Genomic DNA, 13699 nt, shown 5'->3' on the forward strand with positions numbered 1-13699 from the left:
CCACATCTATGTTGCTTTCCCCTGTTGACATAATAGGTGATATAACCAAAACACAAAGATGAAAGTAAGATGGTTGGTAAATTTATGTAGAAGTCTACATGTAACGTACCAATACAACATTGTGATTACATATTTTTAAAGCAAATCCCATGAATTCTTGATGATTTACTGCTGCTCCAGCCTCTCGTGCAAAAATATGAGAAAAATACAACAGAAAGTAGTACTATATGCACACATTTTGATAATTTTCCATTTCAATTTGTGAACAGAACAACTAAAATGCACCAAATAGCCTTTCTCCATTCAAGTTACTTACAGTATATTTCCTATCAAATGATCAGCTCAACAAACAGTGAGTCATGTACAGTATAGCACATCTGCGGCATTTTCACATTTTTGGAAATGGAAATGTAGGCATATTATTACAGACAGAAATATAAAGAAATTTTATTAATTCATTTCATAAAGTCAGGAATAATTCTCTGGATACATATGGCTCAATTACAATATCACATTCAGTCCGATATCTGGCATGTAAAAAGTTTCGGCAAGCATTGTCATGACAGACTTAATGGTGGAGCTCATCCGAAAATACCAATGAAAAATAAAGCTCTTTATTGTTCCACACATTAATTACAGTTAATGTCCATTAACCATGATGGGATTTTAAGAAATAATACAAAAAGTTCCCATCTATGCACAACAAAGCTCATGAATTTTCTTTATCATTAAGAAAAAGTGAGGAATGGAAAAAAAATAAAATAAAACATTAGGCTCAGGTTCATAAACTGTCTATTCTTCAGTTTACTTGTCTGCTTAGCCTGCAAAAAATGAGTCACAATATGCACAAACACAAATAAATTAATTTAATTACCCTATCAGTCAGAAAATTTGTGAAGCTTGTGTGAAATGCACTGTCAATATATCACGCAATAGATCTATTAGTATCACATCATTAACTCCTTGGAAAGTATTTCATACACCATTTTACGTCTGAAGTATGGCATGTCCTTCTGAGAAAATCGGAATGCTGCATTACGGCATATAAATTCAGCATATGTACACGAGAAGACACCACAGTCACTGCCATTCATCTGTTGTGGTATTCTCTGAAAAAGTTGAATGAAGATTGTAGAATATAATTACATAGCAAGCAATCTCACAAAACATCAGTTATTCCTAAAGGAATAAAAGAGAAAAAAAGAAACGTAATTTCTACAAATATTACCTTACATTTATTCACTTGTCTTGCATTTTTCAAATTAAGCATTTAAAAGGTAACAAATTACTATGTCATCAGGCATCCATTCGACAGTCAAATCAATCTTTGTTACATTCATTTGTGATGGAAACAATAAGCAGGGAATGGAAAAGATCCTAAACGAATTTTCACACTGCAGTGGAATGTGCACTGATTTGAAATTTCCTGGCAGATTGAAACTGTCCATGCCAAACCTGGACTTGAACTTGGAAACTTTGTCCTTTGTGAGCAAGTGCTCCACTGAGTGAACTATTCAAGCATGACTCACGAACTGCCCAAATGGCTTTGCTTCTGTACTTCTGCCAGTGTTCCTCTCCTAAATTGCAATCTTTATAGAAGTTCTCCTGTACACTGTGCAGTAGTAGCATTCTTCTAGGAGCATTGATGGGTATCAGTGTGACATGGGAAGAACAACCATAAAGCAGTCGCTGTCACATAAATCATCATGCATCTTCCCATACACAATGGGAGATAGCGGGTTCTACACACTGACAGAAAATAGCCAAGGTCCCATATGCCAGGGTAAAATTAGTTGGAGACTCTACTTTGTGTGTTTAAAGATTAAAATCAACAAGTACTTGGCCAACAGATTGCCTCACTAACAACTTTTTAAACTGCCCTATAATGGGTAGCGGGAATTAAAATCTACCACCAAGAATGTAGTGGTGGAAGTAACTGAAACATTACACCAATCATCTTTGTGTGTGTGTGTGTGTGTGTGTGTGTGTGTGTGTGTGTGTGTGTGCGCGCGCGCACGCGCATGTCTTCTTCCTTTAGAAGCAAATAATAATACACAGTGTACAATTTGTGAGTGTCTGTATACTTACAGCTGCCACTTCCGGTGAAGCACTGGATCGTATCTGTTCCAACCAATGGCTTCCCAGGGTCAGCTTGATTTTTAAAATATGCTTTTTAATAGCTGACAACAGGCAAGTAGTCTCTTGGGAATCAGGTGTCCTGCAAGACTATTCGAACTACTGGGTGCAGTGCAGTGTTAGAGGTTTAAGTTCAGTGAGGTAAAAAACTATTGCAATTCCACTGAATTGTTGCTGTATACGTTTTCTGGTTTTGTATGTGTGGAGGGGGAGGGGAGGGGGGGGGGACGATGGAACTGGTGGAAATTTATGTCATAATCCAATGTGATACTAATACCACCTTTGTGAGTGATTGTCAAAATGTTCAAGTTTTGTTATGTGACAATGGGTGATCCAAAGTGAAAGGCATTAACAGCTCAGTCTCTCCCTTTGGTTTCTTCTAACTTTTCTCTTCCTTATTTCTCTTGTGGCATTTTAGTACCATTATTATATTTGTTTTTATTTATTTATTGTTTTTATTCCTTCAACCACTGGCTGTCATTGGGGTGTGGAGCCATGAAGGTTTGTGGGTTGTGTCTGGGGGTGAAAGTAAACCTTTCCTAACAGGGATTATTCATGGGGGATACTGTTCTGTTCAGTGAAGGAAGGCCAAGCTCCTTGAGGTAAATGCAGAAAAGGTAGTAGTGGATAAAAGCCCTTCTTTGACAGGTACATTTTGGAAGGAATAGGGGCCTAATGGTGCTGTAGGGAGTACATTAGTTGCCACTTACACCAATTTTTTTGCTCTCCATACACTATGACATCATCACATTTTATGACCTGTTATCAGGCCCTTTCAGGTGATACATCACTTCCTTCTTAATGCTGTTCTGTGCACTGTCATCTTCTCTTCCACATATTATTCTAAGACTTTTTATAAGCCCCTCTGTCTTTCTTATAAATATATGTAAAATTCAATTTCTTTATTTTGTTTCTGTTTGCTCTGTCATTCTTCTCAGTTCCTCTTCATTTTTCACCCAATTTATCAAACTAACTTTTTCCTGTCCTTGCCATGTCCATATCTCAAAACCCTGCAGCATTTATCTTTCAGCTTCATTGTCCACAGTTCAGCAGCATGCAGGAGGAGACTCCACACAAAACACTTGATCAGTCTTTTCCTCAAATCTTCATCTACATTGCTGCAGAAAACTCTCCGTTACTTACAAAATGTGTCTTTCACCAATGTTATCTAGGTTTGAATTACTGTGCTGCACTTCCAATCAGTTTCTATCCTGCCTCCTGGGTATTTGAACTCTGCACATTTCCTAATGTTTCTCCATTTGTCATTATCTTTGCCTTTTTTATCCCTCCTAGTGCCATTACTTTTGTATCGACTTCTATTCCACAGCTCTTTATTTTATCTTCAATTATCTCCATTATTTCCTGAAATTCTTTTTGTAACCTACATTTATATGATTACTCTGCAATTCACACTGAAGTGCCTGGGAGAGGATTCTTTCAACTGCATTCAAACTGTTTCTCTGCCATTCCAATCTCTAACAGCGCATGGGAAAAAATGAACACTTAAATCATTCTGTATGAATGCTGATTTCTCTTATTTTATTACAATGTTCACATCTCTCTACGTACGTCAGCAACAATAAAATACTTTCATATTCAGAGGAGAAAAATGATGATTGAAATTTCATGAGAAGATCTTGCCACAATGAAAAAAGATTTTGTTTTAATGACTGCCACTTCAACTCACTTCGGCAATATTCTTTCCCATATTTCAAGATGATACAAAACAAGCTCCCCCCCATGAACCATGGACCTTGCCGTTGGTGGGGAGGCTTGCGTGCCTCAGCGATACAGATAGCCGCACCGTAGGTACAACCACAACGGAGGGGTATCTGTTGAGAGGCCAGACAAACGTGTGGTTCCTGAAGAGGGGCAGCAGCCTTTTCAGTAGTTGCAAGGGCAACAGTCTGGATGATTGACTGATCTGGCCTTGTAACAATAACCAAAACGGCTTTGCTGCGCTGGTACTGCGAACGGCTGAAAGCAAGGGGAAACTACGGCCGTAATTTTTCCCGAGGGCATGCAGCTTTACTGTATGATTAAATGATGATGGCGTCCTCTTGGGTAAAATATTCCGGAGGTAAAATAGTCCCCCATTCGGATCTCCGGGCGGGGACTACTCAAGAGGATGTTGTTATCAGGAGAAAGAAAACTGGCGTTCTACGGATCGGAGCGTGGAATGTCAGATCCCTTAATCGGGCAGGTAGGGTAGAAAATTTAAAAAGGGAAATGGATAGGTTAAAGTTAGATATAGAGGGCATTAGTGAAGTTCGGTGGCAGGAGGAACAAGACTTCTGGTCAGGTGACTACAGGGTTATAAACACAAAGTCCAATAGGGGTAATGCAGGAGTAGGTTTAATAATGAATAGGAAAATAGGAATGCGGGTAAGCTACTACAAACAGCATAGTGAACGCATTATTGTGGCCAAGATAGATACGAAGCCCACACCTACTACAGTAGTACAAGTTTATATACCAACTAGCTCTGCAGATGACGAAGAAATTGAAGAAATGTATGATGAAATAAAAGAAATTATTCAGATAGTGAAGGGAGACGAAAATTTAATAGTCATGGGTGACTGGAATTCGAGTATAGGAAAAGGGAGAGAAGGAAACGTAGTAGGTGAATATGGATTGGGGCTAAGAAATGAAAGAGGAAGCCGCCTGATAGAATTTTGCACAGAGCACAACTTAATCATAGCTAACACTTGGTTTAAGAATCATGATAGAAGGTTGTATACATGGAAGAACCCTGGAGATACTAAAAGGTATCAGATAGATTATATAATGGTAAGACAGAGATTTAGGAACCAGGTTTTAAATTGTAAGACGTTTCCAGGGGCAGATGTGGACTCTGACCACAATCTATTGGTTATGACCTGTAGATTAAAACTGAAGAAACTGCAAAAAGGTGGGAATTTAAGGAGATGGGACCTGGATAAACTGAAAGAACCAGAGGTTGTACAGAGTTTCAGGGAGAGCATAAGGGAACAATTAAGAGGAATGGGGGAAAGAAATACAGTAGAAGAAGAATGGATAGCTCTGAGGGATGAAGTAGTGAAGGCAGCAGAGGATCAAGTAGGTAAAAAGAAGAGGGTTAGTAGAAATCCTTGGGTAACAGAAGAAATATTGAATTTAACTGATGAAAGGAGAAAATATAAAAATGCAGTAAGTGAAACAGGCAAAAAGGAATACAAACGTCTCAAAAATGAGATCGACAGGAAGTGCAAAATGGCTAAGCAGGGATGGCTAGAGGACAAATGTAAGGATGTAGAGGCTTATCTCACTAGGGGTAAGATAGATACTGCCTACAGGAAAATTAAAGAGACCTTTGGAGATAAGAGAACCACATGTATGAACATCAAGAGTTCAGATGGAAACCCAGTTCTAAGCAAAGAAGGGAAAGCAGAAAGGTGGAAGGAGTATATAGAAGGTCTATACAAGGGCGATGTACTTGAGGACAATATTATGGAAATGGAAGAGGATGTAGATGAAGATGAAATGGGAGATACGATACTGCGTGAAGAGTTTGACAGAGCACTGAAGGACCTGAGTCGAAACAAGGCCCCCGGGGTAGACAACATTCCATTGGAACTACTGACGGCCTTGGGAGAGCCAGTCCTGACAAAACTCTACCATCTGGTGAGCAAGATGTATGAAACAGGCGAAATACCCTCAGACTTTAAGAAGAATATAATAATTCCAATCCCAAAGAAAGCAGGTGTTGACAGATGCGAAAATTACCGAACAATCAGTTTAATAAGCCACAGCTGCAAAGTACTAACACGAATTCTTTACAGACGAATGGAAAAACTAGTAGAAGCCGACCTCGGGGAAGATCAGTTTGGATTCCGCAGAAATACTGGAACACGTGAGGCAATACTGACCTTACGACTTATCTTAGAAGAAAGATTAAGGAAAGGCAAACCTACATTTCTAGCATTTGTAGACTTAGAGAAAGCTTTTGACAATGTTGACTGGAATACTCTCTTTCAAATTCTAAAGGTGGCAGGGGTAAAATACAGGGAGCGAAAGGCTATTTACAACTTGTACAGAAACCAGATGGCAGTTATAAGAGTTGAGGGACATGAAAGGGAAGCAGTGGTTGGGAAGGGAGTAAGACAGGGTTGTAGCCTGTCCCCGATGTTATTCAATCTCTATATTGAGCAAGCAGTAAAGGAAACAAAAGAAAAATTTGGAGTAGGTATTAAAGTCCATGGAGAAGAAATAAAAACTTTGAGGTTCGCCGATGACATTGTAATTCTGGCAGAGACAGCAAAGGACTTGGAAGAGCAGTTGAACGGAATGGATGGTGTCTTGAAGGGAGGATATAAGATGAGCATCAACAAAAGCAAAACGAGGATAATGGAATGTAGTCGAATTAAGTCGGGTGATGCTGAGGATATTAGATTAGGAAATGAGACACTTAAAGTAGTAAAGGAGTTTTGCTATTTGGGGAGCAAAATAACTGATGATGGACGAAGTAGAGAGGATATAAAATGTAGACTGGCAATGGGAAGGAAAGCGTTTCTGAAGAAGAGAAATTTGTTAACATCGAGTATAGATTTAAGTGTCAGGAAGTTATTTCTGAAAGTATTTGTATGGAGTGTAGCCATGTATGGAAGTGAAACATGGATGGTAAATAGTTTGGACAAGAAGAGAATAGAAGCTTTTGAAATGTGGTGCTACAGAAGAATGCTGAAGATTAGATGGGTAGATCACATAACTAATGAGGAAGTATTGAATAGGATTGGGGAGAAGAGAAGTTTGTGGCACAACTTGACCAGAAGAAGGGATCGGTTGGTAGGACATGTTCTGAGGCATCAAGGGATCACCAATTTAGTATTGGAGGGCAGCGTGGAGGGTAAAAATCATAGGGGGAGACCAAGAGATGAATACACTAAGCAGATTCAGAAGGATATAGGTTGCAGTAGGTACTGGGAGATGAAGAAGCTTGCACAGGATAGAGTAGCATGGAGAGCTGCATCAAACCAGTCTCAGGACTGAAGACCACAACAACAACAACACAAAACAAGCTGCCCTTCCTTCGACTTTCTCAATGTCCCTTGTCAAGCCTATCTGCTAAGGCTCCCATACCACACACCACTACTCCAACAGAGGACAGACAAGCAGATGGGATGTGTGAGAAAAATAATGAGACTGATTTTTTATCTACCAAAGTTCTTATTTTTTGCAAACAATAATACTTTCCCCTTCAAATGAGAGACCCTCATTACCTATACACCAGAATAGTCTTTGTTCCCAGTCTTGGTAACAGCGCTAAAAGGCTTCAACTGGTAGGGTCTTTGATATGTTGATCACACACTTTTGAAAACTCTCCAGGGTCCCAAAATGATGTCCTTTTATGACATTTTTCAAGTTGGGAAAAGAAAAAAAGTTACAAGGACTCAGATAATGTGACTGGGGGTGGGGAGTGAGGGTGGGGAGTAGAACAGCAGGAATGCCTTTAGAGGTCAAAAATTCCAAGATGGAAGTGGCCACATGTGACATGAGGTGTTGCCGTCTTGTCTGCAATATGCGATTTCACTTGATTCGCCCTTTTCTTGAGCCTTTCAAGGACACCTTTGTACTACAATTAGTTCACAGTTCATCCTGAAAGAACAATTGCACAAGATCATGCACATGTTCAATGTTTTCGTCAGTCCAAGGTCTCCACAAGCAAGCTTAATTTTCAACATATTGTCTGCTTTCTAAAGACGATTTGTACCAGCAAAAAATTGTGCTCTTCATACAGAATGTTGTCCACATTCCAGCTTCAACTTTTGAAAGGTCACACTCGCAAATTCTCCAAGTTTTGTATTAAACTTGATGGCATAATATTGCTCTAAATTCCACTGTTCCATTTTCATACCACAGAACAATAGCTGATGGTACCCTTAAAAACCATGTGATGGCTGTACAGAACTGAAACTCTGACTTAACATCTGGAAGGCATGAAAACACCTGTCTACACAAATAGAACAACACAATGATGCCAGATAGCTTCAGTGTTGTCAGTCTCATTAATTTTCTCACAAACGTCATAGTGTAGGCTACTCTCCTTAATAGACCTGTTGCATCTTCTAGTGTTCAGCCAATAAAACAGTGTTTGGTTTGCATTTCACACAGTATTACTTGTGAGACCATTCCATTTTAAGTTGTTCGTAGCTGTAATTCCCTAGGTATTTAGTTGAATTGACAACCTTTACATTTGTATGATATACCATGTAACTGAAATTTAATGAATTTCTTTTCCTACTTTCATTATTCAGAGACAACTGACATTTTTCTTATCATACAGGTATTTTGTCTAAATTGTTTTGGAATTGGTTTTGATTGTCTCATGATTTTACTATAAGGTAAATGACAACATTACCTGGAAACAAACTAAGAGGGCTGCTCAGACTGTGTGCTACATCATTCATATAGAATAGGAACAGTAGAGGATCTGTAACACAGCACTGAGAAATGCCGGATAACACTTCACTTTCACTCCATAATTTTTCGTCGATTACTACATACTGTGACCTTCCAGACAAGGAATTGAGAATCCAGTTAAATAACTGAAATGATATAATCCATAGGCACACAATTTGATTAGAAGTCACTCATGAGGAATGGTGTCAAAAACCTTCTCGGAATCTAGGAGCATTGAATCAATCTAGAAGCACTGAATCAATCTAGAAGCACTGAATCAATCTAGAAGCACTGAATCAATCTAAAAACACTGAATCAATCTAGAAACACTGAATCAATCTAGAAACACTGAATCAATCTAGAAACAATGAATCAATCTAGAAACACTGAATCAATTTGAGATTCCCTGCCAATAGCAGTCATTACTTCATGTGAATGAAGAGCTAGTTGACTCTCACAAGGAGGATATTTTCTGAATTCGTGCTGCATGTCAACATACTGTTCTCTTTAAGGTAATTCATGATGTTCAAACACAGTATATAATCCATAACCCTGCTGCAAATCGATGTCAGTGATATGGGTCTTTAATTCATAGGATCACTCTCACTTCCTTCTTTGAGTACTGGGGTGACCTGTGCAACATCCCAGTCTTTTGGTACGGATTTTTCCTCAAGTGAGTGGTTGTACATGATTGCTAAGTATGGGGTATACTATCTGGGCTAGAAGACTTGCCTTTATTAAGTGATTTAGGCTTATTCACTACACTGTGGATATTTACTTCTTAATTACTCACGTTGGCAGCTGTTCTTGATACAATTTCTGGAATATTTGTTTCGTCTTCTTTGGTGAAAGAATTACAGAAAATTAAGTTTAATAACTGCACTTTAGTGATACCGTCATTGGTAATATTACAATTTGTATTCCACACTGAAGGTACTGATTGCGTCCAGCTCTTTGTGTACTTAGCATATGAGCAGAATCTCTCTGGATTTTTTCCTCAGATTTGGAGACAGAGTTTCATTGCAGTAGTTATTAAAAGAACCTCACACTGAAGGCTGTGCTAAGTTTCAGGAGCTTCAGTGAAACATCATCACAAATCTTGGAAATTTTGCATTCTTTTAAATTTGGCATGTTTTGTATACCACGGGGGACCAGTATTATCTCTTATTAAGGGGAGTTGGAACGCTCTATCCCGACAACGTTAAATTTAGTTACTTGGCTTCCCTGTATTTCAGGAACCACTGTAGCCATTGACATGAAACTTTTACCGGACATTAAACTGTATGTTCTGAGTCTACTGAACTATAATATTTGCATTTCAGCCACTGATTTATGGTAATACAATTTTTTCATTACATGGTTAAAATGTTGTGTACTTTTTTGTACGTATCCTAAATAATTTTAATTGTAAATAATATTATGTTCTTCTTTTAGTTCAGAAGACTGAGGATATGTATGTTATTACTCCCTGAAAATTTGAATACTCTACTCAAAGTGGTTACTGAGATTTATGAAAAAATGCAATAGAAAATGTAAATTTTCAGGAACGGCTTCTTTTAAAGTTTCAAAAGACTGCAACTCACTTAATATAAGCTTAATTTTTTTATTTTTAGTCACTCAGAAGCACCCTGCAGTATACTGTATACCATCTTCTTTATCTTTTTCCAAGTTTTTTCTTTTTCCTGGAATCCTTAAGAGCCCAACTGTGCTGCATACTCTGCTTTATCAATGCAAAACCTTGTCCATCCATTCAAGTTCTCTGATGCAGTTTGCTCCAGGATTAATTCCCATATGCTGTAGAAATTTCACCCTACCAATGCTGCCATCAATAAAAGCAATAACAGCATCACTGACCCCCCCCCCCCCCCCCCCACACACATATTAGTGTCTTCATTTCAACAAAAACATTTTTTGGTAAGCGAGTCCATATAAGATTACTGGACGACTCATTGGGATTTTAAGTCTGACCATGCAGACACTTCTTCAGAAATTCCAGATTTGCCAGGTCTCTGTAAATAGGTTTCATAATATCCATGACTGCTGCCTGCTGAGATGGAATGTTTATGGCTGTATGAACTGTTTGAGTACTGGGCATTGCGGTAATTGCACCATGAATCAGGTCCAGGAGGGCACAGGTGGTTTACTGGTTTTTTATCAGTTGACAGTCTGTGGAAGAAGGTAGCCCATACTGTCTGCTCCATTTTCAACAAATCCTCAGTATTATTTTTAATAGCCATCCCATAATACTGTTGCAGTTCATCAGTCATTTTGTCTGTCAGCCTGTCTCTTATGGTTTTACCATCAGAAAGTTTCTTGTCTCTCAAACTTTGTTTCAACTTCCTCAACCTGGTGCCCATCCTCTTCTGGAAATGACCAACACTGTTAACCTTTATAACAGAGCAATCCATCATATTTACTCGAATCTAAGCTGCACCTGAAATTTGAGACTCGAAAATCAAGGGGAGAGAGAAGTTTTAGACCATACCTCCAAATCGAAACAAAGTTGCTCTATTGTAACATGAGACACAATTTAGGTTGAATGGATGAAGATACAGCTACAGTAGTTTGGTCTGAATCATAAGCTTAGCAGTTAAGCTTTACCAGGTAGCCACTGCTATGCGCCAGGCTTTGATCTGATAAGTGCCATTATCTTTGTTGTAGGTGTTTACATCACTCTAAGCTGAAAATGCATTATTTTACTGTGTCATGCATTGTTTGTCGCATTCGCGACATGGCTTGCTTTTGTGCACGCTACTGCCGCTTACAATTAAAAGAGAGAGAAAGGAATTGTCTCATTAGTGAAACAATAGCAAGAGACTGCTATTTGTTGTTACTTACACTGCTGCTTTCTTTGATAATGATCAACAAGAACCAAATAATAGACTGCATATGATAGGAGATGTTCTGAACGAGAGTTTAGCAAAAAATTTTTCTCCATTTGAAAATCTTCACAGCTGCCTCTTTAGTACAATAAATTCTGCACAGAAATTAGAGTCATCTTAGATTTAAAAATCTAGTCAGTTGCCATGCTTCATTTCTGACTGTATCACTATTCAGCATAAGAATAATACGAATATAAACATGACATGATATGTATATTGTTCTGCGTTTGCTGTTGTCTCACTCTAGTTTCATAGTTTATTAGGCAGACAAGATTTAAATGAGATAGCAGCAAACACGAAAGAATACATGGCATGAAGTTTAAATTCGTATTATTCTTATGGTGAAGAGATTACTGCATGTGATTCACGATTCATAAAAGTTCCTATTAGCAACCTTCTCTTGTCACAAGTAGGAAAAAATTCAGAATGTAGAGTTGGCCATATTGACATACATCTCAAACAGTCTTGCCAGTCAGATTTTCGTAATATGTTTTTAGTGATTAGTTCAAATGCAGAGTGTGTTGTTATTGTCTTTAGTCCGTAGATTCGTTTGATGCAGCTCTACACACTTTTCTATCCTGTGCAATGCAGAGTAGCAACACTTATAATATAAGAATGAAAATAACTTAGAAATTAAATGCTGAAATTAAAAACAAAATTTTATTAGGTTTTAATATATCTTATACGAAATGTTTAAAATATCAGTCATGATTCTGAATCACTATTACTCAATTCTTTGTTGCTCATTTCTCCATACAGAGCATCGTCCTCCGTACAAGATAGTGCATTGGATATCGAACATTTTTTAAATGCTTGTTGCACAGTCTGATTTGGAACACGCTTCCATGCATCATAAATCCATTGAGACACTTGCGACAAACTTGCGCGTTTTACACGTCCTGTTGGTGTCAGTTGCCTATCCCTTTTCAAAAGCCAGTCTGTGTATATGCATTTAAGCTTGTCCTTAAATGGTTTATTCAAACAGACATCAAGTGGTTGCAGAATTGATGTCATCCCGCCTGGAATTACTGCCAAGTCCATTTTGCTTTCCTCTAACTTTCATTTTACTGCAGGTGTTGTATGGCCTGCGTAAGCATCTAATACCAACAGACTGTATAAACCAAGCACTGCGCCAGGACGACAATTCCACACACGCCCAATCCATTCCAGCACCATGTACTCCGAAAACCACCCAGTTTCGTTGGCTCCTACAATTACAGTTTTTAGCAACACTTCCAACTTCGGTGAAGTCTCTCGCTTGAAAACTAAGAATGGGGGTAATTCATGTCCATCTGCTGTACAAGCAAGCATGATGGACATCTGCTGTTTTTCACCCCCTGATGTAGGAACACTATGTCTTTCTTTTCTTTGGTGTCAACCGTGTAATTTGACGGCATGTCAAAATATATGGGAGTTTGGTCAGCATTTTCTATCTGACCAAGAAGGTATTGCTTTTCTGTGGGCCGCCTAATTATGAAGCGCCGAAATTCCACAAGTTTTTCTTCATAATTTTTCGGCAGCTTCTGTGCAACTGAAGTTAGCCTCTGAAGTGAAAAACCCCAGCGCTTCATAAACAGATCACTCCAGCTGCGACTAGCATTAAAATTTTCAATTTTTTGCTCTCTAGCAATTTCATGTGTGTTAATTTTTAAAAGTTCGGCGTTCACAGGCATGAATCTCTGACGCTGTTCCTTAATAAATTCATTTAAAATCACATCTAGTGCATGATATCGGCCACACTTTGGCCTACTAAATGCTTTCCTGCTAATTGAACATTTAGTCCCGTATCGCAAACCTGCAGTACGATTAGTACTTTGTTCCACAAAAGAAATACTCTCCTCTTGAATTTGGCACTATAATGAAAGTACTTCACAAAATTCCATGAAGCAGTACGTGCTGCTACGTGAAATCTTAATGAACCCCAGCGCATCAACTAGTGCAACAATCCTAAAGCCTTGTCAACTGTCGGTATTTTTGTGTAAAGAAATTTATTTTTATTGCTACGAATATTTGAAAGGCTGCTACATTTGAAGATGAACAATATGGAATTTTTATTTATTTCGTTGGATAATGTATGAAAATGCTCGGGGCGGAGGAAAAAAGCTCGTCTTCTACATAAAATACTTCCATGTGAGTTTATAAGTGACATATATATCATTTTAACGAAAATTGCAAATTTTATAATGAGATAAAAATCCAAAACGATGAAAAAAAAATTTTTTCCGTTCTAAGTCCCCTTAATATATGTGGCAAATATCTCTCGA

The 13699-nt window shown here is 38.3% G+C and overlaps 1 protein-coding gene across 2 annotated transcripts in view; it reads right to left on the minus strand.

Annotated features, from left to right (window-relative positions):
* Positions 1 to 435: 435 nt before the first annotated feature.
* The window catches only part of LOC124798428 (sentrin-specific protease 1-like), a 147972-nt gene continuing 134708 nt past the window's right edge, over positions 436 to 13699 (minus strand). For both annotated transcript variants that reach the window (XM_047261836.1, XM_047261834.1), the window contains one exon: positions 436 to 1109. In XM_047261836.1, coding sequence (XP_047117792.1) covers positions 948 to 1109 — 162 coding nt within the window. In that variant the 3' untranslated portion in view covers positions 436 to 947. The remainder of the gene's footprint in view (positions 1110 to 13699) is intronic.

The sequence above is a fragment of the Schistocerca piceifrons genome, chromosome 5 (assembly GCF_021461385.2).
Source record: "Schistocerca piceifrons isolate TAMUIC-IGC-003096 chromosome 5, iqSchPice1.1, whole genome shotgun sequence".
NCBI classification, from domain to species: Eukaryota; Metazoa; Arthropoda; class Insecta; order Orthoptera; family Acrididae; genus Schistocerca; species Schistocerca piceifrons.